Here is a 22,639-nt window from a genome sequence, read left to right as displayed (position 1 = left end):
GTAGAAAGCAGTATGTGTCCTTGGGCTTTTTCTCTGTTTATCTAGGTCTGTGTACATAGGTATGTGTTCTTTGATCTACATGAACGCTTATTTCACTATTTATTTATCAAAATTATTCATTTGTGTGTGTTAGAATGTGTGTGCATTACATTAGTGTGCTGTGTATGTTGTACGAATGTAACTCTGGTGTATGTGTGTATGGTGTGTGTTTGTTCGGCTTTTTTAGGTATTTCCGTTCAGTATAGTGTATATGTCTGTGGGCTTTTTGTTTGTGTGTGTATACATATATCTATGTGTGCTTGTATCTACATGGATGCATATGTGTCTGCATCTTTATGTATGTTATTCATTCATGTGTGTGTGCGTGTGTGTGTGTGTCAGTGTGTGTGCATTTATGTGTTGTGTGCGTTAGGGTTTGCATGTAGTTGTGTTTAACTGGGCATTTTTGTAAGTCCCTGTCTTTGTGTTTTATGTATGTGATTTACGCTCTGTTCAGTGTATGGTGAGAGTTGAGGATGAGTATGTTTGTGTGTGTGATGTATGTATATATGCGTTTGTGGTGTATTTGTATAGGTGTGTGTTTTGTTCGTCCTTTGGGTATTTCTATGCAGTATAATGTATGTGTGACCATCTGACAGTCTGGTAACATTTACTGTTTGCTTGGAAATGTGTATGTGTATCTTTGTGTGCTTGTCTCTTCATGGATGCATACTTTTCTTTACGTGTTTATCTAAGATATTACTTTGTGTTAGAGTTTGTGTTATGTGGTTGTGCTTGTGTGTGTGTGTTTTTGTAGGTCCCTATCTGTGCATATCATGTATGTACTTTATACTCTGCTCTGTGTATGATGAAAGTTGGGAATGGGTATGTTTGTGTTTATGTGTGTGGTGTGTGTATATACGGTGCATGTATGGATGTGTGGAGTAAGTGTATGATATGTGTGTTTGTGCATATTTTGGGTTTTTCTGCAGTATAGCGTTGGTTTGTGTGTATGTGCCTTTGTTTATCTGGGTTTGTGTCCATATATGTATGTGCACTTGTGTCTACATGGATGCACATTTGTGTCAACCCATTTATCTAAGTTATTCGTTGCTTGTGTGTAACCATATGTGTGCATTAGTGTGCTGTGTGTGTCAGGGTCGGTATGTAGTTGTGTTTTTCTGTGCGTATTTGTAGGTCCCTGCCTGTGTGAATACTGTATGTGGTGTATGCTCTGGTCTGTATATGGCGAGAGTTGAGTATGGGTATGTTTGTGAGTGTAGTGTATGTATATATTGTGGATGTGTATATTGTGTGTGTATTTGTGTGCTCGTCTTTTGGGTAGGTATGTCCAGCATGGGGTGCGTGGGTGAATGTCTTGCCTGGGTGTGTTTGGAAAGTGAAGGCCAGCTTGTGCCCCACCTCCTCATTTTTCTTTCGGTGCCTTCCGAGCTGGCATTAAGCCAGAGCAGGACAGGTGGGAGACATCTGGTGCTCGTAGAGCCGGGCAGGGGCCTGGCTGTCACCTGGGGCTGGCCTCACCCTGCTGCGCCTCTCATATTCTAGTGTCTGCCCCATGCCTCCCTCGGGGAGGCCCGACTGACAGGCATCCTTTCCTAGGAAGGGGATGGGCAGCTCTGAAGCTCTGAAAAGATTCAGGCAGGGCAGCCAGTAAAAGCTCCTCGGGAGAGGCGTTCTCTGTTTTCGTTCTAGGTCCCCATCAGACACCTTCAGTTCAACTCATATCCCCCACTCCCCTGTTTCACTAAAAAATCCAAGGCGTCGATCGCCTCTGGACCTTCCACTCTCTTCCATTTTGGGGTAAGCCTCCACGTTGTAACGCAGACTTCCCTCTCCGAGCTGTCACTGACATTCTCCTCTGATTCGTATCACTTCCAGAAATGTCACTCCATAGTATCACTCCCAGTCCATTCACTGCAGATTCTTCCTGGTAGCATTTGTACTCACTCAACATGGTAAAACTGACCCCGACTCTGCACTTTAGAGCACCCCGTCCAGATTCTGCATAAACAACAGCCTGCATTCCAGTCCATCGTTTTTCGCCCACAATGCCCCTCTGGGCAGGCACCAGCCACCTGCTAAGCAGTTTGGGTCCTGTTCCAACGCAAACAGACCACAGTACTTAGACCTCAACAGTTACACACACCAACTCTGTCTAGAATCACGTACTTCTGTTCTTCAATATCGCTCCCACACTCTCTGCTCTATCGTCCACTTCATAGTTTTACACAAAGTTCCTCCGCTTCATTATCTCACTCGAGGTGACAGATGTACGAAGGGATTTTGCGAATTCTCAACATGGTCAGCGACTAGCTGCCGCCTCCCCCCCAATCCGGCACCCAATACCCAGGAACGTGGACACGAGACGTCTTTACTTTTTGGAAGGCGGGCGCTAGTCGCCCGGCCGTATTTATTAAAGTATGAAATTAAAAAAGGTTTTTAATTGCATAATCAACAATTTATACAAAAATTCAGCAGGACATTTAGGTACATAATTCTTAGCAACAAGTTTGAGAGCCTGACTTTAACAAAACTCTAATACATGTTGTTTCCTAACTTAGACTAAACATCCTCATCTAGAATTTTTGTACATTTCTGGCCATATGGCAGGGTCACTACCGGTGTCAGGTCCTACAAGCTGCGCCTCCCCTCTGGATGTGCGCATGCGCAGTGTTACCCCGGGAATTGCCCGGTCTACGCCCTGAACTCCATTTACCCACTAAAGGAGGGCCCTTACTCTGCGCCGGTGGCGTCATGAGTCCACGCGCGCGGGGTGGCTACCAGCCTAAGGAAAGCGTGAACTACTCCTACCCGCGCTCCTTTGCTTTGCAGTATCCATTACCTTGCCCCTGGAGTTCTGGGAGTGGCCCGCAGGCCCCTCCCCCTGGGCGGGAACCTCCATAGGATGATGCCCGCCCCCTCAGACCTCAAATATGTGCTCACCGATAATGACCTTACCGCATGCCCCATACCTAATAAATACGACGACCTATGGGAAAAAATTCTAAAGGACAGCTACACTGGCTAATAAATAACAGTATCAACGTATAGCTACAAAGGGAAAAAAGGCCTAAAGACACTTAGCATCAAATACAATTCACTTCACACATGACTTGCTACAAGGGGAAAAAATTCCTAGACAAAAGCATCAACAAAATATACCAACAGTTCCTTCTCTATTACCCTGTGAGACCCGTGGACCGTACCTTCAAAACTTACCATTCAACCAGACATAAGAACTGCTACAAAACTTTTTGTTCCAAGGGATGGTGGGTGGGAAAACAAAGAAGCCCCGAGCGCGGGGCACACCGTTTCGGCGAGGGAGCGTCCAGGGACAAGGGGGTCTCCTGGGCGCTCCCTATCTCTTTATTCCCGAGGGGCCAGGTGGCCCCTCCTATAGCCCGCCCCCCCTGACCCGGACCCACTTCCCAGGATCCGGGTCAGGGAGGCCGCCAGCCAATCGGCGGTGGGCCGCGCCCCCCAGGGCACGCCCCCACCGCCGAATGGCGACAAAGGAGACAGTGGGGGCGACGGTCGCCGCGCCGCCATGCGTGCGGGGGGGCCGAGGGCCCCCCCTTTTCACATGGTCAGCGACTAGCTGCCGCCTCCCCCCCAATCCGGCACCCAATACCCAGGAACGTGGACACGAGACGTCTTTACTTTTTGGAAGGCGGGCGCTAGTCGCCCGGCCGTATTTATTAAAGTATGAAATTAAAAAAGGTTTTTAATTGCATAATCAACAATTTATACAAAAATTCAGCAGGACATTTAGGTACATAATTCTTAGCAACAAGTTTGAGAGCCTGACTTTAACAAAACTCTAATACATGTTGTTTCCTAACTTAGACTAAACATCCTCATCTAGAATTTTTGTACATTTCTGGCCATATGGCAGGGTCACTACCGGTGTCAGGTCCTACAAGCTGCGCCTCCCCTCTGGATGTGCGCATGCGCAGTGTTACCCCGGGAATTGCCCGGTCTACGCCCTGAACTCCATTTACCCACTAAAGGAGGGCCCTTACTCTGCGCCGGTGGCGTCATGAGTCCACGCGCGCGGGGTGGCTACCAGCCTAAGGAAAGCGTGAACTACTCCTACCCGCGCTCCTTTGCTTTGCAGTATCCATTACCTTGCCCCTGGAGTTCTGGGAGTGGCCCGCAGGCCCCTCCCCCTGGGCGGGAACCTCCATAGGATGATGCCCGCCCCCTCAGACCTCAAATATGTGCTCACCTATAATGACCTTACCGCCACAGGCCAGCATTGTTAACCGACGATCTGGCCTCCCCCTGCCTAGACCTACCCTAGAAAGTTCTCACTCTAGCAAAACCTTCCAACCAGGCCCTGACCTCAACAGACCCCAGGCCCCTTCCTTCCTCCGTCAAATGGACTCCCCTCACCCGGTAGGACAAATACACCCATGTTGGATCATCTGGAACCGAGGGGGGCTTGAAATAATTTGTCCCACTGTGTGTTGATCCTCTTTATCGAGTGATTCAACGCCCTGACCGGGTCCTTGCCACCACGGGATCGGTTGAGACCCTACCACTGTGCCACCCGGACAAGTCCTGAAGACCCACCCACAGTGGAGATGAACCCATCAATGAGAATTCGCCTCCCAAGTTTGGCCAAGTCATACTCCCCTAGGTTAAGTATCACCACTGACGGGGGGTCGGGCTGCTGAGCTAAGAGTCCCTGAAAGAAGTTCCTGAACTGACCAAGGCACAGACCCCCTCTCCCGAAAATTGAGATGTCTAACCCCTTCAATGCCGCCCTTCTCCTACTGTCTGCTGAAAGAAAACATTTAGCACCTGCCTTACATAAGAGTGGCCCCCAATCCAGATCTTCCCTGTCCCGCGTCCAGCCTGTTGCTTGTGCTGGGACGTTGTAGCTCCTCGACTTCTGGTGATGAGTTCCTCCCCTGCGTCACAGGTTTGAGAAACTGCAAGAACCAGGAAAAGACCAAGAAAACCTGGATGACAATTCCCACTTCCACCTTAGGGAATGGGTAGCACTTACACCTGCCAGCACCACTTGGGCCCTTGGGTGTCCTCTTTCTCTTGATCAATCGCCACAATCTCGAAGTCGGTGCTTGCCGTCGCCGTGCCTGACGTATGCTTCCGTTTTGACGTCCACCAGCTGCTGATGTTGCGGTGTGGAGCACCCCTCAGATATCCGCCATGGACCCAGCCGTGAATACAAAGATAGACAAAACACAACAATTAGTGTTTCTGGCTTCGTTGTGAAAACTGCATTACACAAGCCTGACTTACATTGCCCGCACAAGCCATGTCTTAGCCAAAATTAACGCCCAATGTATTCCCAGGGACACTTCCCACTGCAATAGCAACAACTTCATTCAGGCTTTGGCTAGCAGAATGCTATCCGTGCCGAGGTGTAAAACTGGCCCTTTATCAGACCAGTCATCGCTTTGGCTCTTAGTTACCTACCGTCCAAACTAACCTGACTTTATTCAATCCACCCCTGGCCTGTGTTCTCTGCCATTACAAACCTCGGTGAGGTACGGCTCTGTCCTAGCCCCAGGGAGCATCCATTCTCTTGCTTAAACACTTGTTCCAGTTCCTTATTAGGCAGAGGGTTAGGTCCAGGGTCTGTGCATTGCGCATAAAGCCTAATTTGGAATGGCACTCGAAGTCCTATGTGCCTAGACGGCACCCCCAGTCTGCCCGTGTTTCAATAGAACCACCATGAGAGGACGGTCTTTCTCAGTCGTGATCCCCCAACCCCAAACTTACCACCATCCTGTTATGGGGACACAGGCAGGCATGCAATGGAGGAATGGACATGCCTAATGCTCGCCAGATGAGGCTACAGGCGGCCCAGTGCCATGCTCATGTGAATTTAAATTAATTGAGGCCGTGGCTGTTTGTCTGACCTGCTTGCAAAGGTGAGTCTATATTGCTCATCATTGTCAGTTCATGCATTGTTTCAGGCATTGACAATGCTGTGGCTAGCCAAGTTTAATACTACTGCCTATTGCAGAACTGAGACACTATCATGCAACATTTCAATCATCTTCACCTGAACGAACATACAGCACTGAGGCCCACTCATCTCTAGGATGTTAGGGGTTAATATCACAAACCCATGCTAATGACTAACCATAACACAACTAATAGAAGATGTGCTTCCCCAAATTGCTATCCGGGAAGCCTAGCACCAAATGAGCAACGGACGGGAGAGGCCTATCGGCGTGGTGATACCACCTTCTTAACTGCCTTCAAGCCCCTATGTGGGTGTGACCTTCCCTAACAAACAACCCATGGACCAGAGTGCCATGATGACGCACCTTGTACGTGGTATTACCACCCGTGGTATCGCATCATAGTACCATCCTCGCTCCCACGGACTGGGCTTTAGGTGGGATGCCATGGTCACTCCCTTGGAGTCAGAACTGTTGGCTTTGCCAAAGCTTGTACCTCTCGCATTCTGTTTGCCTTTGATACGTGCCCAAATGCCACCATTGCCTACGTAAGATTTTTCTTGTGCCATGGGCAATTCTCACGGTCTGCACTACAGTACTGTGCGCTAGAATGGGCATAAAGGACAGCAATCCGACAGTATAAGGCCCCAAGTAGATCAGTGCTTGTTTATTCAACACTCTGTAGTGGGATCAATGACTTGTGCCGTCTTATATTACTTGTTTACCTGACTGTATATTGATACGTTTTATGTATGTTATTATTATCCTTTCATGTTAGTGACTACTACATTGCTGTAAGGATCTTGTTCGCACTATATAAAACTTTGAATAAATAAATAAATAACACTTTTGCATGAATTGGCCTCTATTTATTTGGGTAGTAATGGTGCGTGAAACTGAAGTATTGCTAGCTGAAACCGTATTGCCTGAAGGGACCTCACGTGCCATGTGCCTATTTGTGGGAACACGCGTCAGACTACCACCCTACGGAGGTTGAAATGCAACCCTCCTAGCAACCAAAGATCTAGCTTTAACATGCCATTTCGTGCAATCGTCCCCTGGCATGTGTGCTTCTGCTAGGGTCACTGCTGTAAAGGCAGAACTGTTGGCTTTGCCAAGGCTTGTACCTCTCACACTATTGTTGGCTTTGATACCTGCATAAGCGCCACCATTGCCTACGTGGCTTTTTGTTCCTGCGTCTGTGTGTCAAGCCTATAGTGCAGTATTATACCTCTAATTGTCCCGTTTTCTCTCTTGTAACCTGTAAACCTGTCACTGTTTACCCCCGCGCCCTTTATGCTACCTGACGAGCTTGGATTGCCCACAATCGACCCTTTTACCTCATTGTAACAAGATCTGCTTTTATACTCAGTTCACGTGTAATGCTCCCTCGTATATCAGATCTGTTCCTATTGTGCAGTGTTCTGATGCCTGCGGGCAGAGTCGGCGCTATATAAAACGTGCAAGTAACTAAAATTAAGTAAATACTCTGTGTGAACCGCAGCTCAGCATCTGGTTGGTACACCAGGAGCAATTTGTATGCCTGTGTGTATCATGTAATCCTGCATTTGGTTACCGCGCGCACATTGCAATGTGCACTGTGCCTACAGCCTGCATACACAAATAAGGTCACAAACCACTTTCCATCTAAAATTGGTGGCATTGCCCCTGTTAACGCACTACTCTCAACGTGAGAACCTCCACTGACACTGTATGTTACCTGGGCCAGGCCTGAGTACCTTCAAAATAACATATTCTACCGTGTCCTCGATGGGGAAAACTATTTCGAAGTTCCTCCTCATTTGACACTTTCTCCCGGGAGTGACTTTCTACCTTTGCTCACTATTTGTACCCTGGACCTAAGACAGAAAAAATTGCCTCAGCCTGTACCTTAACTAGAAACGTTTGCCCAGGTCATGAGACCCCGGCTGCGTCATGCGGTTGCATCCTGTGCTAGAGAGGAATTTGAGTTCAGCACAGGGTATTTTCTTTTGGAAATGTTGACTTACAAGAAGTTTAAAGACGACCTTATATGAGTACATGTGTGCTCATGAACGGCCAGCCAAAGGGTAATTTGTTTTGACCGACATGGCCCCAGTACCGGTTCTGACTGAGCCCCCCAGGCCCTTGCATTAGAAAACAAATAAACGGCAATAAAGAACACCCGACAGGTTAGGCCAGCCGTCCCTGGCCCCAAAGGGGACCATTTACAGTGATGGTGGCGGACAGCAGTGTAGACTGCGGAGTCCGTCACTGATGCACAAGGGTGCCGGTGGCTTTATTGGGCTGGCCGGGTACCCAGGCTGTATGCGGTGCTATTAGGAAATAAACTGTGAATGACACCTCTAAAGGCCATTGGATGGTGGGCTGACTGAAAGACCCTTTCTGAATCTATGCATATGCACTGAGGAGGAGGCGGTCACCGCGACGCCATGCGGGCGGGGGGGGGGGGGGGGTAAGAGCCCCCCTTTCCAAATGCACCAGTGGCCCTCGGGGAAGAGGGTTCGCCTATAAAAGACAAAACTTTGCAAGGTGGATGCCAGTGCGTAGTGCGTCCGCCTGCAAACACATTGCCAGACATTTTTACATTTTATTATTGCCAACAGGTACTGGCAAAGTCAATCCGTTACCCTTTGCTTTTAAATGTGAGAGCAATATACATTGTCAAAACCTGGTTTGTACTGTGTCATTGAAGGAAGAGGACATGACCTAGAAAGCTCTTTCTTACTTCTTGAGAAGGCCGACCAGATCCATTGCAGTAAGAAAACGATCTTTGCTGAATGGAACATCTGGAGTCTGCTAAAATTACATCCAATTAAACTATGTACTATTGTCATCCCATCCTAACTTCTGCCAAACCCAACAATGTACAAAAACGCTAATATAAAAATCACTTTAAACTAAAATGCGGGCAGAGCCCGAGTTTTTTTTTTTTTTTTTTGTGGAAAAAGACGTAAATTTCAAGTTTACACCAGAAAACATAGAAAGGCTTCTGAGAGCGAGTCGTAAAATATTTCAGCATTGCTGGAGTTGCCTCCTGAACGTGGGCCCTCGCTTATGAGGAGTACAAGGAAACCAAATACGGAGGTCATTTGTTTACAAGAACCCAAGCAATAAACAGATCATAAAATCACAAACTGGTTGCCCGGATACCTCGGTGGCAAAAAAGACGGAACGGAAGGACTCTCCAAGGAGCACGTGTAACCTGCTTGAAACCACCTGAAACCAGAAATTCACCAAGCAACCTTCCATCGATTCCCGACTACCTAGTTGTGTGCACAGCACATGAACACGCAATATTAAGAACTGGTTTTATGCAGTGCTTCGCGCTGCACTTATGTTTCTTAGCAATGTGAATACCCAGGGTTAGTATCTGATTTAACTGTTCTTAAAAAACGGATCAAATGGCTTAAATCTTAAATGACATCGCCATTTGCTTCACAAGCCAGCGTTCCGCCCACTGAACTAACCACACCGCTCTTCACCCCCCACCTCCCTCCTACATTTACAGAAAACATGGTGCAATGTACCCCTCCTCGGTAAAGGAGTTTCTCAAGGAGCGGTCTAAGCGCTTAACACACGTGAATCCCGTGGGTGATCAGCCCCCCATGTGCTTACTTCTCACCGCTGGTCTCATAGCGAGCAAAAGCCACCGGATGCCGCCTCTATGGCCTTCGGTGCCGAGCACCACACGTCCCTGCTGCCTTGCTCTTCCCGCGCTGAATGTCCTGCTGCAGGCATCTCCCTAGCCATTGCGATGCTCCTCGTGCCCCCCTGATCCTGCGTCGCCAGCTACGAAGACCTGCATGGGAGTACAAAGTGAGAAAAATAAAATTAGCCCCGAGCGCGGGGCACGGCCAGCGTGGGGAGCGAAAACAAAGAAGCCCCGAGCGCGGGGCACACCGTCTCGGCGAGGGAGCGTCCAGGGACAAGGGGGTCTCCTGGGCGCTCCCTATCTCTTTATTCCCGAGGGGCCAGGTGGCCCCTCCTATAGCCCGCCCCCCCTGACCCGGACCCACTTCCCAGGATCCGGGTCAGGGAGGCCGCCAGCCAATCGGCGGTGGGCCGCGCCCCCCAGGGCACGCCCCCACCGCCGAATGGCGACAAAGGAGACAGTGGGGGCGACGGTCGCCGCGCCGCCATACGTGCGGGGGGGCCGAGGGCCCCCCCTTTTCAAATCATAAGGTTTGCAACTCAAAGCTCTCTTTTTATAATTTACTAAACCTATTTTACGAGTCAAAATACTTTTGTTAGCTCGTAAAAATGGATTTAGAAATATTTACCCATTTGCAGTTGGGAAGGGTTATGTTTTGGGCTTCCTCCCAAATTGAGTATGGTTACCTTAAATCTCAATTGTTTGTGGCCTTAATTCAGGTCTCAAACCATTGAACAGTTACTGTTTTGCAAATGGGAAGGGGGCCCTTTCAGACTCCTTTCCCTATGGGAATCCGGGTGGCAACTTCCAGAGCACCAGTGCAAACTCTCACTGAAGTTTTCCAAATTAGTTGAAAACATTTTTTTTTTAAAGAGCTGCGTTTACTTTAAGGAAATGTAGCTGCTTTGAAAAAAAGCTTACATTTTGAAAAGTTATTACAGAAATGCTGGTCTGCTGTTCCTTACAGCCCATCATCCCTGTGATTGTAGCCAAATGTAGGGTGTCGCAAATTGCGACTTGCCTAGTTATTAGGTCTCGGCAACGAGAACTATTGTCGCCGAGTAAGCTCGCAAGGGAGTACAGAACGGTGCACGAGCCGACCAGGGTCTGTGGACGCGCACACACAAAGGCAGGCAGGCAGGCACACACCAGACACACACACACAGACAGACACACGCACACACACACACACACACACACACCCTCCCTCTCTGCCCACTCCCTCTCTGCCGCCCCCCCCTCCCTACCCCCACTCACCGGGCTCTTTCCCTCTGCAGCGGGTCAGTCACGGCAGCAGGCAGGCTCGGTGTCTTCTCCGGCGATCTTCAGCTGATGTGCACGCCCACGCTGCGTCTCCTGCGCGCCCACCACGCTGTTTTCGCGCCCGTTGATCCTCAGCTTGTGATTACTACTCCTTCTAACCCGGATTCTAAATTACTATTTCTTGGTTCTCTAACTCCACTCTGTTGATTCGTAACAAACTGATATTCAGCACATTTCACAGTCTCGCTTTTGCTTCTCATAAATACAATAAGATTATTTTAAGCAATGTCTACCCTTCTTTTGGTTCTGTGCCTATTATGCTTCGGACTATAGAGTTTTAGAAAGTGTGGTGGAAGATTCCATGATCAGTGGTGTGCACAGTGCAGAGCGAGTGTGCAGAGTGCAGAGTAGTGAGTGCAGAGTAGTGAGTGCAGAGTAGTGAGTGCAGAGTAGTGAGTGCAGAGTAGTGAGTGCAGAGTAGTGAGTGCAGAGTAGTGAGTAGTGAGTGCAGAGTAGTGAGTAGTGAGTGCAGAGTAGTGAGTAGTGAGTGCAGAGTAGTGAGTGCAGAGTAGTGAGTGCAGAGTAGTGAGTGCAGAGTAGAGAGTGCAGAGTAGTGAGTAGTGAGTGCAGAGTAGTGAGTAGTGAGTGCAGAGTAGTGAGTGCAGAGTAGTGAGTGCAGAGTAGTGAGTGCAGAGTAGTGAGTGCAGAGTAGTGAGTGCAGAGTGTGAGTGCAGAGTGTGAGTGCAGAGTGTGAGTGCAGAGTGTGAGTGCAGAGTGTGAGTGCAGAGTGTGAGTGCAGAGAGAGTGTGCAGAGTAGTGAGTGCAGAGTGAGTGTGCAGAGGAGTGAGTGCAGAGGAGTGAGTGCGCAGAGTAGTGAGTGCGCAGAGTAGTGAGTGCGCAGAGTAGTGAGTGCGCAGAGTAGTGAGTGCGCAGAGTAGTGAGTAGTGAGTGCAGAGTAGTGAGTGCAGAGTAGTGAGTGCAGAGTAGTGAGTGCAGAGTAGTGAGTGCAGAGTAGTGAGTGCAGAGTAGTGAGTAGTGAGTGCAGAGTAGTGAGTGCAGAGTAGTGAGTGCAGAGTAGTGAGTGCAGAGTAGTGAGTGCAGAGTAGTGAGTGCAGAGTAGTGAGTGCAGAGTAGTGAGTAGTGAGTGCAGAGTAGTGAGTAGTGAGTGCAGAGTAGTGAGTGCAGAGTGCAGAGTAGTGAGTGCAGAGTAGTGAGTGCAGAGTAGTGAGTGCAGAGTAGTGAGTGCAGAGTAGTGAGTGCAGAGTAGTGAGTGCAGAGTAGTTAGTGCAGAATGCAGAGTAGTGAGTGCAGAGTAGTGAGTAGTGAGTGCAGAGTAGTGAGTAGTGAGTGCAGAGTAGTGAGTAGTGAGTGAAGAGTAGTGAGTAGTGAGTGAAGAGTAGTGAGTAGTGAGTGCAGAGTAGTGAGTAGTGAGTGAAGAGTAGTGAGTGCAGAGTAGTGAGTGCAGAGTAGTGAATAGTGAGTGCAGAGTAGTGAGTGCAGAGTAGTGAGTGCAGAGCAGTGAGTGCAGAGTAGTGAGTGCAGAGTAGTGAGTGCAGAGTAGTGAGTGCAGAGTAGTGAGTAGTGAGTGCAGAGTAGTGAGTGCAGAGTAGTGAGTAGTGAGTGCAGAGTAGTGAGTGCAGAGTAGTGAGGAGTGAGTGCAGAGTAGTGAGGAGTGAGTGCAGAGTAGTGAGTGCAGAGTAGTGAGGAGTGAGTGCAGAGTAGTGAGTGCAGAGTGCAGAGTAGTGAGTGCAGAGTAGTGAGTGCAGAGTGCAGAGTAGTGAGTGCAGAGTAGTGAGTAGTGAGTAGTGAGTGCAGAGTAGTGAGTAGTGAGTAGTGAGTGCAGAGTAGTGAGTAGTGAGTAGTGAGTGCAGAGTGCAGAGTAGTGAGTGCAGAGTGCAGAGTAGTGAGTGCAGAGTAGTGAGTGGAGAGTAGTGAGTGCAGAGTAGTGAGTGCAGAGTAGTGAGTGCAGAGTAGTGAGTGCAGAGTGCAGTGCAGTGCAGGTGAGTGCAGTGCAGGTGAGTGCAGTGCAGTGCAGGTGAGTGCAGTGCAGGTGAGTGCAGTGCAGTGCAGGTGAGTGCAGTGCAGTGCAGGTGAGTGCAGTGCAGTGCAGGTGAGTGCAGTGCAGTGCAGGCGAGTGCAGTGCAGTGGAGTGCAGTGCAGTGGAGTGCATGCGAGTGCAGTGGAGTGCATGCGAGTGCAGTGCAGTGCAGGTGAGTGCAGTGCAGTGCAGGTGAGTGCAGTGCAGGTGAGTGCAGTGCAGGTGTGTGCAGTGCAGGTGAGTGCAGTGCAGGTGAGTGCAGTGCAGGTGAGTGCAGTGAGTAGTGAGTGCAGAGTAGTGAGTGCAGAGTAGTGAGTGCAGAGTAGTGAGTGCAGAGTAGTGAGTGCAGCGTAGTGAGTGCAGAGTAGTGAGTGCAGAGTAGTGAATAGTGAGTGCAGAGTAGTGAGTGCAGAGTAGTGAGTGCATAGCAGTGAGTGCAGAGTAGTGAGTGCAGAGTAGTGAGTAGTGAGTGCAGAGTAGTGAGTGCAGAGTAGTGAGGAGTGAGTGCAGAGTAGTGAGTGCAGAGTAGTGAGGAGTGAGTGCAGAGTAGTGAGTGCAGAGTAGTGAGGAGTGAGTGCAGAGTAGTGAGTGCAGAGTAGTGAGTGCAGAGTGCAGAGTAGTGAGTGCAGAGTAGTGAGTAGTGAGTAGTGAGTGCAGAGTAGTGAGTAGTGAGTAGTGAGTGCAGAGTGCAGAGTAGTGAGTGCAGAGTAGTGAGTGCAGAGTAGTGAGTGCAGAGTAGTGAGTGCAGAGTAGTGAGTGCAGAGTAGTGAGTGCAGAGTGCAGTGCAGTGCAGGTGAGTGCAGTGCAGTGCAGGTGAGTGCAGTGCAGGTGAGTGCAGTGCAGTGCAGGTGAGTGCAGTGCAGTGCATGCGAGTGCAGTGGAGTGCATGCGAGTGCAGTGCAGTGCAGGTGAGTGCAGTGCAGTGCAGGTGAGTGCAGTGCAGGTGTGTGCAGTGCAGGTGAGTGCAGTGCAGGTGAGTGCAGTGCAGGTGAGTGCAGTGAGTAGTGAGTGCAGAGTAGTGAGTGCAGAGTAGTGAGTAGTGAGTAGTGAGTAGTGAGTGCAGAGTAGTGAGTGCAGAGTAGTGAGTGCAGAGTAGTGAGTGCAGAGTAGTGAGTGCAGAGTAGTGAGTGCAGAGTAGTGAATAGTGAGTGCAGAGTAGTGAGTGCAGAGCAGTGAGTGCAGAGTAGTGAGTGCAGAGTAGTGAGTAGTGAGTGCAGAGTAGTGAGTGCAGAGTAGTGAGGAGTGAGTGCAGAGTAGTGAGTGCAGAGTAGTGAGGAGTGAGTGCAGAGTAGTGAGTGCAGAGTAGTGAGGAGTGAGTGCAGAGTAGTGAGTGCAGAGTAGTGAGTGCAGAGTGCAGAGTAGTGAGTGCAGAGTAGTGAGTAGTGAGTGCAGAGTAGTGAGTAGTGAGTAGTGAGTGCAGAGTAGTGAGTAGTGAGTAGTGAGTGCAGAGTGCAGAGTAGTGAGTGCAGAGTGCAGAGTAGTGAGTGCAGAGTAGTGAGTGCAGAGTAGTGAGTGCAGAGTAGTGAGTGCAGAGTAGTGAGGAGTGAGTGCAGAGTAGTGAGTGCAGAGTAGTGAGTGCAGAGTGCAGAGTAGTGAGTGCAGAGTAGTGAGTAGTGAGTAGTGAGTAGTGAGTGCAGAGTAGTGAGTAGTGAGTAGTGAGTGCAGAGTAGTGAGTAGTGAGTAGTGAGTGCAGAGTGCAGAGTAGTGAGTGCAGAGTGCAGAGTAGTGAGTGCAGAGTAGTGAGTGCAGAGTAGTGAGTGCAGAGTAGTGAGTGCAGAGTAGTGAGTGCAGAGTAGTGAGTGCAGAGTGCAGTGCAGTGCAGGTGAGTGCAGTGCAGTGCAGGTGAGTGCAGTGCAGGTGAGTGCAGTGCAGTGCAGGTGAGTGCAGTGCAGTGCAGGTGAGTGCAGTGCAGTGCAGGTGAGTGCAGTGCAGGCGAGTGCAGTGGAGTGCAGTGCAGTGCAGTGGAGTGCATGCGAGTGCAGTGGAGTGCATGCGAGTGCAGTGCAGTGCAGGTGAGTGCAGTGCAGTGCAGGTGAGTGCAGTGCAGGTGAGTGCAGTGCAGGTGTGTGCAGTGCAGGTGAGTGCAGTGCAGGTAAGTGCAGTGCAGGTGAGTGCAGTGAGTAGTGAGTGCAGAGTAGTGAGTGCAGAGTAGTGAGTAGTGAGTAGTGTGTAGTGAGTGCAGAGTAGTGAGTGCAGAGTAGTGAGTGCAGAGTAGTGAGTGCAGAGTAGTGAGTGCGTAGTAGTGAGTGCAGAGTAGTGAGTGCAGAGTACTGAGTGCAGAGTGCAGTGCAGTGCAGGTGAGTGCAGTGCAGTGCAGGTGAGTGCAGTGCAGTGCAGGTGAGTGCAGTGCAGGTGAGTGCAGTGCAGTGCAGGTGAGTGCAGTGCAGGTGAGTGCAGTGCAGTGCAGTGCAGTGCAGTGCAGTGCAGGTGAGTGCAGTGCAGTGCAGGTGAGTGCAGTGCAGTGCAGGTGAGTGCAGTGCAGTGCAGGTGAGTGCAGTGGAGTGCAGGTGAGTGCAGTGGAGTGCAGTGCAGGTGAGTGCAGTGGAGTGCAGGTGAGTGCAGTGGAGTGCAGGTGAGTGCAGTGGAGTGCAGTGCAGGTGAGTGCAGTGCAGGTCAGAGCAGTGCAGTGCAGGTGAGTGCAGTGCAGTGCAGTGCAGGTGAGTGCAGTGCAGGTGAGTGCAGTGCAGTGCAGGTGAGTGCAGTGCAGATGAGTGCAGTGCAGATGAGTGCAGTGCAGTGCAGGTGAGTGCAGTGCAGTGCAGGCGAGTGCAGTGGAGTGCATGCGAGTGCAGTGCAGTGCAGGTGAGTGCAGTGGAGTGCAGTGTAGTGGAGTGCAGTGGAGTGCAGGTGAGTGCAGTGCAGTGCAGGTGAGTGCAGTGCAGTGCAGGTGAGTGCAGTGCAGGTGAGTGCAGTGCAGTGCAGGTCAGAGCAGTGCAGTGCAGGTGAGTGCAGTGCAGTGCAGTGCAGGTGAGTGCAGTGCAGGTGAGTGCAGTGCAGTGCAGGTGAGTGCAGTGCAGATGAGTGCAGTACAGTGCAGGTGAGTGCAGTGCAGTGCAGGTGAGTGCAGTGCAGTGCAGGTGAGTGCAGTGGAGTGCAGTGCAGTGGAGTGCATGCGAGTGCAGTGCAGTGCAGGTGAGTGCAGGTCAGTGCAGTGCAGTGGAGTGCAGTGCAGTGGAGTGCAGTGCAGGTGAGTGCAGTGCAGTGCAGTGCAGGTGAGTGCAGTGCAGGTGAGTGCAGTGCAGGTGAGTGCAGTGCAGGTGAGTGCAGTGCAGGTGAGTGCAGTGCAGGTGAGTGCAGTGCAGGTGAGTGCAGTGCAGTGCAGGTGAGTGCAGTGCAGGTGAGTGCAGTGCAGGTGAGTGCAGTGCAGGTGAGTGCAGTGCAGTGCAGGTGAGTGCAGTGCAGGTGAGTGCAGTGCAGTGCAGGTGAGTGCAGTGCAGGTGAGTGCAGTGCAGTGCAGGTGAGTGCAGTGCAGGTGAGTGGAGTGCAGTGCAGGTGAGTGCAGTGCAGGTGAGTGCAGTGCGTGCAGGTGAGTGCAGTGCAGAGCAGGTGAGTGCAGTGCAGGTGAGTGCAGTGCAGTGCAGGTGAGTGCAGTGCAGTGCAGGCGAGTGCATTGCGTGCAGTGCAGGCGAGTGCAGTGCAGTGCAGGCGAGTGCAGTGCAGTGCAGGTGAGTGCAGTGCAGGTGAGTGCGGTGCAGGTGAGTGCAGTGCAGGTGAGTGCAGTGCAGGTGAGTGCAGTGCAGGTGAGTGCAGTGCAGGTGAGTGCAGTGCAGTGCAGGTGAGTGCAGGTGCGTGCAGTGCAGTGCAGGTGAGTGCAGTGCAGGTGAGTGCAGTGCAGGTGAGTGCAGGTGAGTGCAGTGCAGTGCAGGTGAGTGCAGTGCAGTGCAGGTCAGAGCAGTGCAGTGCAGGTGAGTGCAGTGCAGTGCAGGTGAGTGCAGTGCAGTGCAGGTGAGTGCAGTGCAGTGCAGTGCAGTGCAGGTGAGTGCAGGTGAGTGCAGGTGAGTGCAGTGGAGTGCAGGTGAGTGCAGGTGAGTGCAGTGCAGGTGAGTGCAGGTGAGTGCAGTGGAGTGCAGTGCAGGTGAGTGCAGTGCAGGTCAGTGCAGTGCAGGTGAGTGCAGTGCAGGTGAGTGCAGTGCAGGTGAGTGCAGTGCAGTGCAGGTGAGTGCAGTGCAGATGAGTGCAGTGCAGGTGAGTGCAGTGCAGGTCAGTGCAGGCGAGTGCAGTGGAGTGCAGTGCAGTGGAGTGCATGCGAGTGCAGTGCAGTGCAGGTGAGTGCAGGTGAGTGCAGTGCAGTGCAGTGGAGTGCAGTGCAGTGCAGTGCAGTGCAGGTGAGTGGAGTGCAGGTGAGTGGAGTGCAGGTGAGTGGAGTGCAGGTGAGTGCAGTGCAGGTGAGTGCAGTGCAGGTGAGTGCAGTGCAGGTGAGTGCAGTGCAGGTGAGTGCAGTGCAGTGCAGGTGAGTGCAGTGCAGTGCAGGTGAGTGCAGTGCAGTGCAGGTGAGTGCAGTGCAGGTGAGTGCAGTGCAGGTGAGTGCAGTGCAGTGCAGGTGAGTGCAGTGCAGGTGAGTGCAGTGCAGGTGAGTGCAGTGCAGGTGAGTGCAGTGCAGGTGAGTGCAGTGCAGGTGAGTGCAGTGCAGTGCAGGTGAGTGCAGTGCAGGTGAGTGCAGTGCAGGTGAGTGCAGTGCAGGTGAGTGCAGTGCGTGCAGGTGAGTGCAGTGCAGTGCAGAGCAGGTGAGTGCAGTGCAGGTGAGTGCAGTGCAGTGCAGGTCAGTGCAGTGCAGGCGAGTGGATTGCGTGCAGTGCAGGCGAGTGCAGTGCAGTGCAGGTGAGTGCAGTGCAGTGCAGGTGAGTGCAGTGCAGTGCAGGTGAGTGCAGTGCAGGTGAGTGCAGTGCAGGTGAGTGCAGTGCAGGTGAGTGCAGTGCAGTGCAGGTGAGTGCAGTGCAGTGCAGGTGAGTGCAGTGCAGGTGAGTGCAGTGCAGTGCAGGTGAGTGCAGTGCAGGTGAGTGCAGTGCAGGTGAGTGCTCTGCAGTGCAGGTGAGTGCAGTGCAGGTGAGTGCAGTGCAGGTGAGTGCAGTGCAGTGCAGGTGAGTGCAGTGCAGGTTAGTGCAGTGCAGGTGAGTGCAGTGCAGGTGAGTGCAGTGCAGGTGAGTGCAGTGCAGGTAAGTGCAGTGCAGTGCAGGTGAGTGCAGTTGAGTGCAGTGCAGGTGAGTGCAGTTGAGTGCAGTGCAGGTGAGTGCAGTGCAGTGCTGGTGAGTGCAGTTGAGTGCAGTGCAGGTGAGTGCAGTTGAGTGCAGAGTGGTGTGTATTGACAATGTAAATGACAATGCCATTTATTTATGATTTAAAGGAAAAAAAAATTTAATGAGCAATGCCAATAGCTCTACCTTTAATGATGCCGAGACCATTGCATTGTAAATGCTTGTTATTCACTAGGTAGGTCTTTCTGCAACCCCCCCTTCAATTCCTTATTTTGCAAACCGACCTTTTACCTCATAGCGCGTTCTCAAAATTAGAAGCTGGTTGCAAAGAAAGGTTGAATTTGTGACCACATTTTGTGGCCAGTATCTTTGTAAATCTGGCATTCCGAAGAAGCATTTCACAAGACTGACTCAGTGCTCCCGACAGAGCAACTGGAACCTTATATTCCTAGAAGCATTCCTTGTTCCTCAGCTGATATAAGGCTTAAAGTTCAGAGGTTCAGGAATTTGTTAGCCAGAAGACATGTTTTTGAAGTACAGGCCACAAGCCTCTGGCATGGCCTGCCTGAAGAATTGCATGTTTAAACAATACTTAGACTTCAGAAAGTAGAAAATTACCTTATGTATCCCCAAATAGCCATGTGTTCCCTTATGCATTCAGCTCACGATCAAGGGGATTTAAGTAATGAATAGGAAAATGGAATAAAAACATATGCTGAGTGTAGGCCGTCTTGGTACACATCTGGCATCTAATGGTTCCTGCTTTTCCCTAAGTACAGGTCAGGTTCCAAAGATGTTGGTCTGTCATGCAATGGCTTTCTGTGTAAGCTCAGCTTTATCCATGAGGCTGCCAAACTGTGCTGAGATTAAGTTGAGCCTATTCTAGTACAAACCTGCACCCTAGAGACATCATTGAAAGTGGAGAGGAAGACGGGGCACATGTAATACTCGCATCCATCTAACCTCAGGTCCTACCCAGCGGCGGCTCCTCCACAATTGCGGAGGAACGTTGCCCCACTGGCTCAGAGCCAGCAGCAAAAAACATAAAAGGATATTTTATGATCGTTTTATTTTCCAGCAGCTGGCTGAGCGACCATGTGTATAGAGGGACCGGACCAGGGCAAATGGGGCGAAGTGATGTACACTTCTAAGTGCGCATGTTGGTTTGGTCGGCCAAACAGACATGCACAGTTAGGTTTCTCCAACCCAGCTGTACTGCACAGCCAGGTTGGAGAAACAGCACAGACTCCCTCTGCCTTAGTGGCCCTCTCAGACCAATCTCCGTGCTGCGCTCGTGCTTGGTAATTCCATGAGAGCAGCGCAGCGATTCGATGGGGAGTCTCTGATGTTGTCCCAGGAACTGCTGGGAACAGTTAGCAGAGGACTACCGAGGCGCAAGGCAGCTGGCAGCATCAAGTACGTTTTATTTATTTATTATTAACACCCCACGTGTGCTCTTCCCAGCACTCCCACCCCCTATGTTCCCTCCACCCATCGCACAACATTTTATTTGTGTCGGCCGCCACTGGTCTAACTATGAGGATACAAGCTTGTCCTTTAGTGACCCCTCTTTCTCTGCACCATAAATGGTTCACTTTATGCTCAACAGTGCCCCTGAGGTGCAGACCTGTCCTAATGACTCCTTCATATATTGCTGTTGCGCTCACCTCCCACAGATCACTGCCCACTCTCCCCTCAAAAGGCTTCTCCCTTTATTACTGCAGGGGCACAGGTGTATGGTGGCAGGTCAGCCGTTTAATTATCCCTTGATTTATCAATTTGCTTGTTAGATACTGATGGTAGAATTATGCCATTCAATGTAACTGCTTTCTACCTGTAACCTGTCAGTCTAATACCTTTCCCTTTTATCTTGTAGTTGATTACATCATCATGCAGTTTGGCCGTGTGGCTGACGATGCCTTCACTATGGACTACAGCTATCCCATGTGCGCCGTCCAGGCTTTTGCCATCGCCCTCTCCAGCTTCGATGGGAAGCTGGCCTGCGAGTAGCCAATATGGACCATCCATAAACCAGCCACCAACTGCAAGGGATGGCACAGAGTGTGACACAGTAGTGAAGAATGACCTTGTGGGCAATAGGACCCTTGGGCAGGAAGCACTCTACTTCCTGCATCACTGAACCTGGCATTGTCTTAGTGATTCCCTTGATATGTACCTGAACTGGCATCCTACTGCCGAACACTAAAAGAGAGACCGGGTAGGACCATCTGCCTCAGCACACAGAGGACAAGCAAGGCTAGGGTTGGAATATCCATCCACTAATCGCTGGTTAAATGACCGCAGAGATCTGCTCCAGGAGACTATTATTTGGAATACTGGGAGGCAAAAATATTGGGTTGCATCTATTCTTCACTCAGCAGGGAGTGATGTATGTTATAGATGCTGTTCTGAGTAGTAGGATCTTCATTGAGAGTCATAACTGTTAGAATATTTCTCAGCTGCACGTGTAGACCCTGGAAAGCTTTAAATCCATATTTGTCCATGTAAAATATGTGTCAATATGTTCAAATTAGGTGAAGCCCCCTACAAAAGCCTGCCTAAGGCAGGGTTTTTGCAAAATGTAGACTGTAAAAATAGGCAACAAAGTAGTCCACTTAAAACGTCATTGCACCATTTGAAATGTAGAAATATCAAAGACTGTCTATCATTAGGGGAAACAATGCTTCCTGATAACTTGGATTATGAAGCTGTGGAGAAAAAGGCTGTAGTGCCTTTAATAGTCCAGGGTCTTCCACTAACCATGATGCACCTCGCTTGTAGTTGCCTCCCTCAGGCAGTTCTTTTTCCGGCTCGTGAGAGAAGGATTTTTAGAACACTTCGAGGTTTTCACACCTCTGTTTTTTCTGATGTTTTCCTTACAAATAACATTTTCCTGTTTCACTGGACATCTTCACACATCTACAGAGCAAACCTGTTTTTCTGAAGACTTATTTTTCTATTAAAATGCCTTCACTTTTTGTGAAGTGTGTATCCATGGTTAAAAAGGCAGCCTCAGAACCACACAAAGTCGGTGTGCTTTGTTTACAATTTTCCCTTTAGCCAAGAAATGTGAGTTCTGCCTAAAGATGTCCAAAGGACATTAAAAAGGCATCACGCGGGGGAGGAGCCAAGATGGCGATCGGAACAGTCGCATAAACGCCTCGCTCCGTGATCCCTTCCTCCCCGCCATCTATCCTGTCTTTAATCCTGTTCGGGGCGTTCCGAATTTGATTACCAAGGAAGAGCCTTCACTTACCGTCTGTCTCCGGGGCTCCGGCGTGCAGTGGTTTCTGCGTTCTGCCCTTGTCGTCCTGCCGGCCTTCCCGGCCCTGACGCCGGGGCCTCGAGTACAGTGTCTGCCCGGAGGTGTTCGGAGTGCCGGCGGTCCGGAACCGGTGGAGAGACCGATGGTGGGAGCCTGAGAGCCGCGGACCGGAGAGACTGGAGAGGACCCACCCCCGATAGTGGGCCGCCCCACATGCCCGATATCCTGCCGGGCCGGAGAGAGAAGCCGTGTTGTCCGGCACCCCTTGGGTGAGACGCCCGCTCCTGTTGATTGTCCCGCCTGGGATCCGGTGCAGGGCTCCCCGAGAATTGTGGGGAGCACGCCCGTTCTTCTGGTGACTCTCCTTTCTCCGCTGAGCGCCATCCGCCGCGGATCTACTGTGTGTCCTGGGGCCTCCGGCACTCATGGTGGATTTGGAGGCGGACGAGATAATGGCGGCGGGTGCTGTGCTCAAGATGGCGGATGGCCCCTCGGAGTGTCTTCCTCCTGGAGACAGGGACATTGATGCATTTGCTCTCCCCGGCCCTTGTTTGCTTCGGGCGGCCCCTACACGGAGTGCTGTCTTGCTTGCCCTGGCTGCTCTACGGATCGACCTGTCCTTGCAATGCCGGGACTTGGAGTTGCGGATCGCCGCCATGGTTGCTCCGCCATTTTGTGGCGCTGTGTCGTCTCCCCGAGTTGGTTTCGTTGTGCCTCCTCCGGCTGCTGTGCTGGTATCTCCGGATGGTTGCTCGATTCTATGGGATCAAGTGGACTTGATGCCGCTGCTGCAGTGTTTTCTACGTCCTGATTTCTTTGCTTCGTGCTGGTCGGCCCGGATTTTGTACTTGACCACGTGGATATTTGGTGTACTTTTGTATTCTGACTGCAGCCGAGCTTTCCTGGTTGCCTCTTGGTGGCCGGGACACTGTTCCACAAGGATTCCACTTGTTTTCCCTAACTGGTATGAGCCCACTATATCGTACTGTTTCTTGGCCATGTCTGGGTCTGGCAGTTCTGCTCTTCGTAGAAGTGGACAGGGGTGATCGTGCCTGAGTGCCTGCGGGACTTTCGTTTTGTTATTGGCATCTCCGGGCCTCACTGTCTGGACAGTTTTTGTCTTCGTCCTCTGTGTGGGCTTTTCTCAGTATCCTATTTGACCTCGATTATTGATCTTTGTTGCGGGTGGGGAGGTGTTCTGTGTTCCGATCGCCGGCTCCTCTCCTCTCTCTCTCCTTTTTTCTCTTCTTTTCTCTTTTTCTCCTTTTCTTTTTCTGTTATTTCTCC

General features: G+C 50.8%; 1 protein-coding gene across 1 annotated transcript in view; it reads left to right on the top strand.

The window, feature by feature from the left end:
• The window catches only part of TULP1 (TUB like protein 1), a 301,815-nt gene extending 281,366 nt beyond the window's left edge, over positions 1-20,449 (top strand). The window contains exon 13 of the mRNA XM_078640531.1: positions 19,964-20,449. Within this exon, the coding sequence (XP_078496657.1) occupies positions 19,964-20,097 (134 nt within the window). The 3' untranslated portion in view covers positions 20,098-20,449. The remainder of the gene's footprint in view (positions 1-19,963) is intronic.
• Positions 20,450-22,639: the final 2,190 nt, after the last annotated feature.

Source organism: Lissotriton helveticus, chromosome 5_1 (assembly GCF_964261635.1).
Source record: "Lissotriton helveticus chromosome 5_1, aLisHel1.1, whole genome shotgun sequence".
Classification (NCBI taxonomy): Eukaryota; Metazoa; Chordata; class Amphibia; order Caudata; family Salamandridae; genus Lissotriton; species Lissotriton helveticus.
The sequence above is the reverse complement of the archived record's forward strand: the minus strand, read 5'-3'. Positions and strand labels throughout refer to the sequence as shown.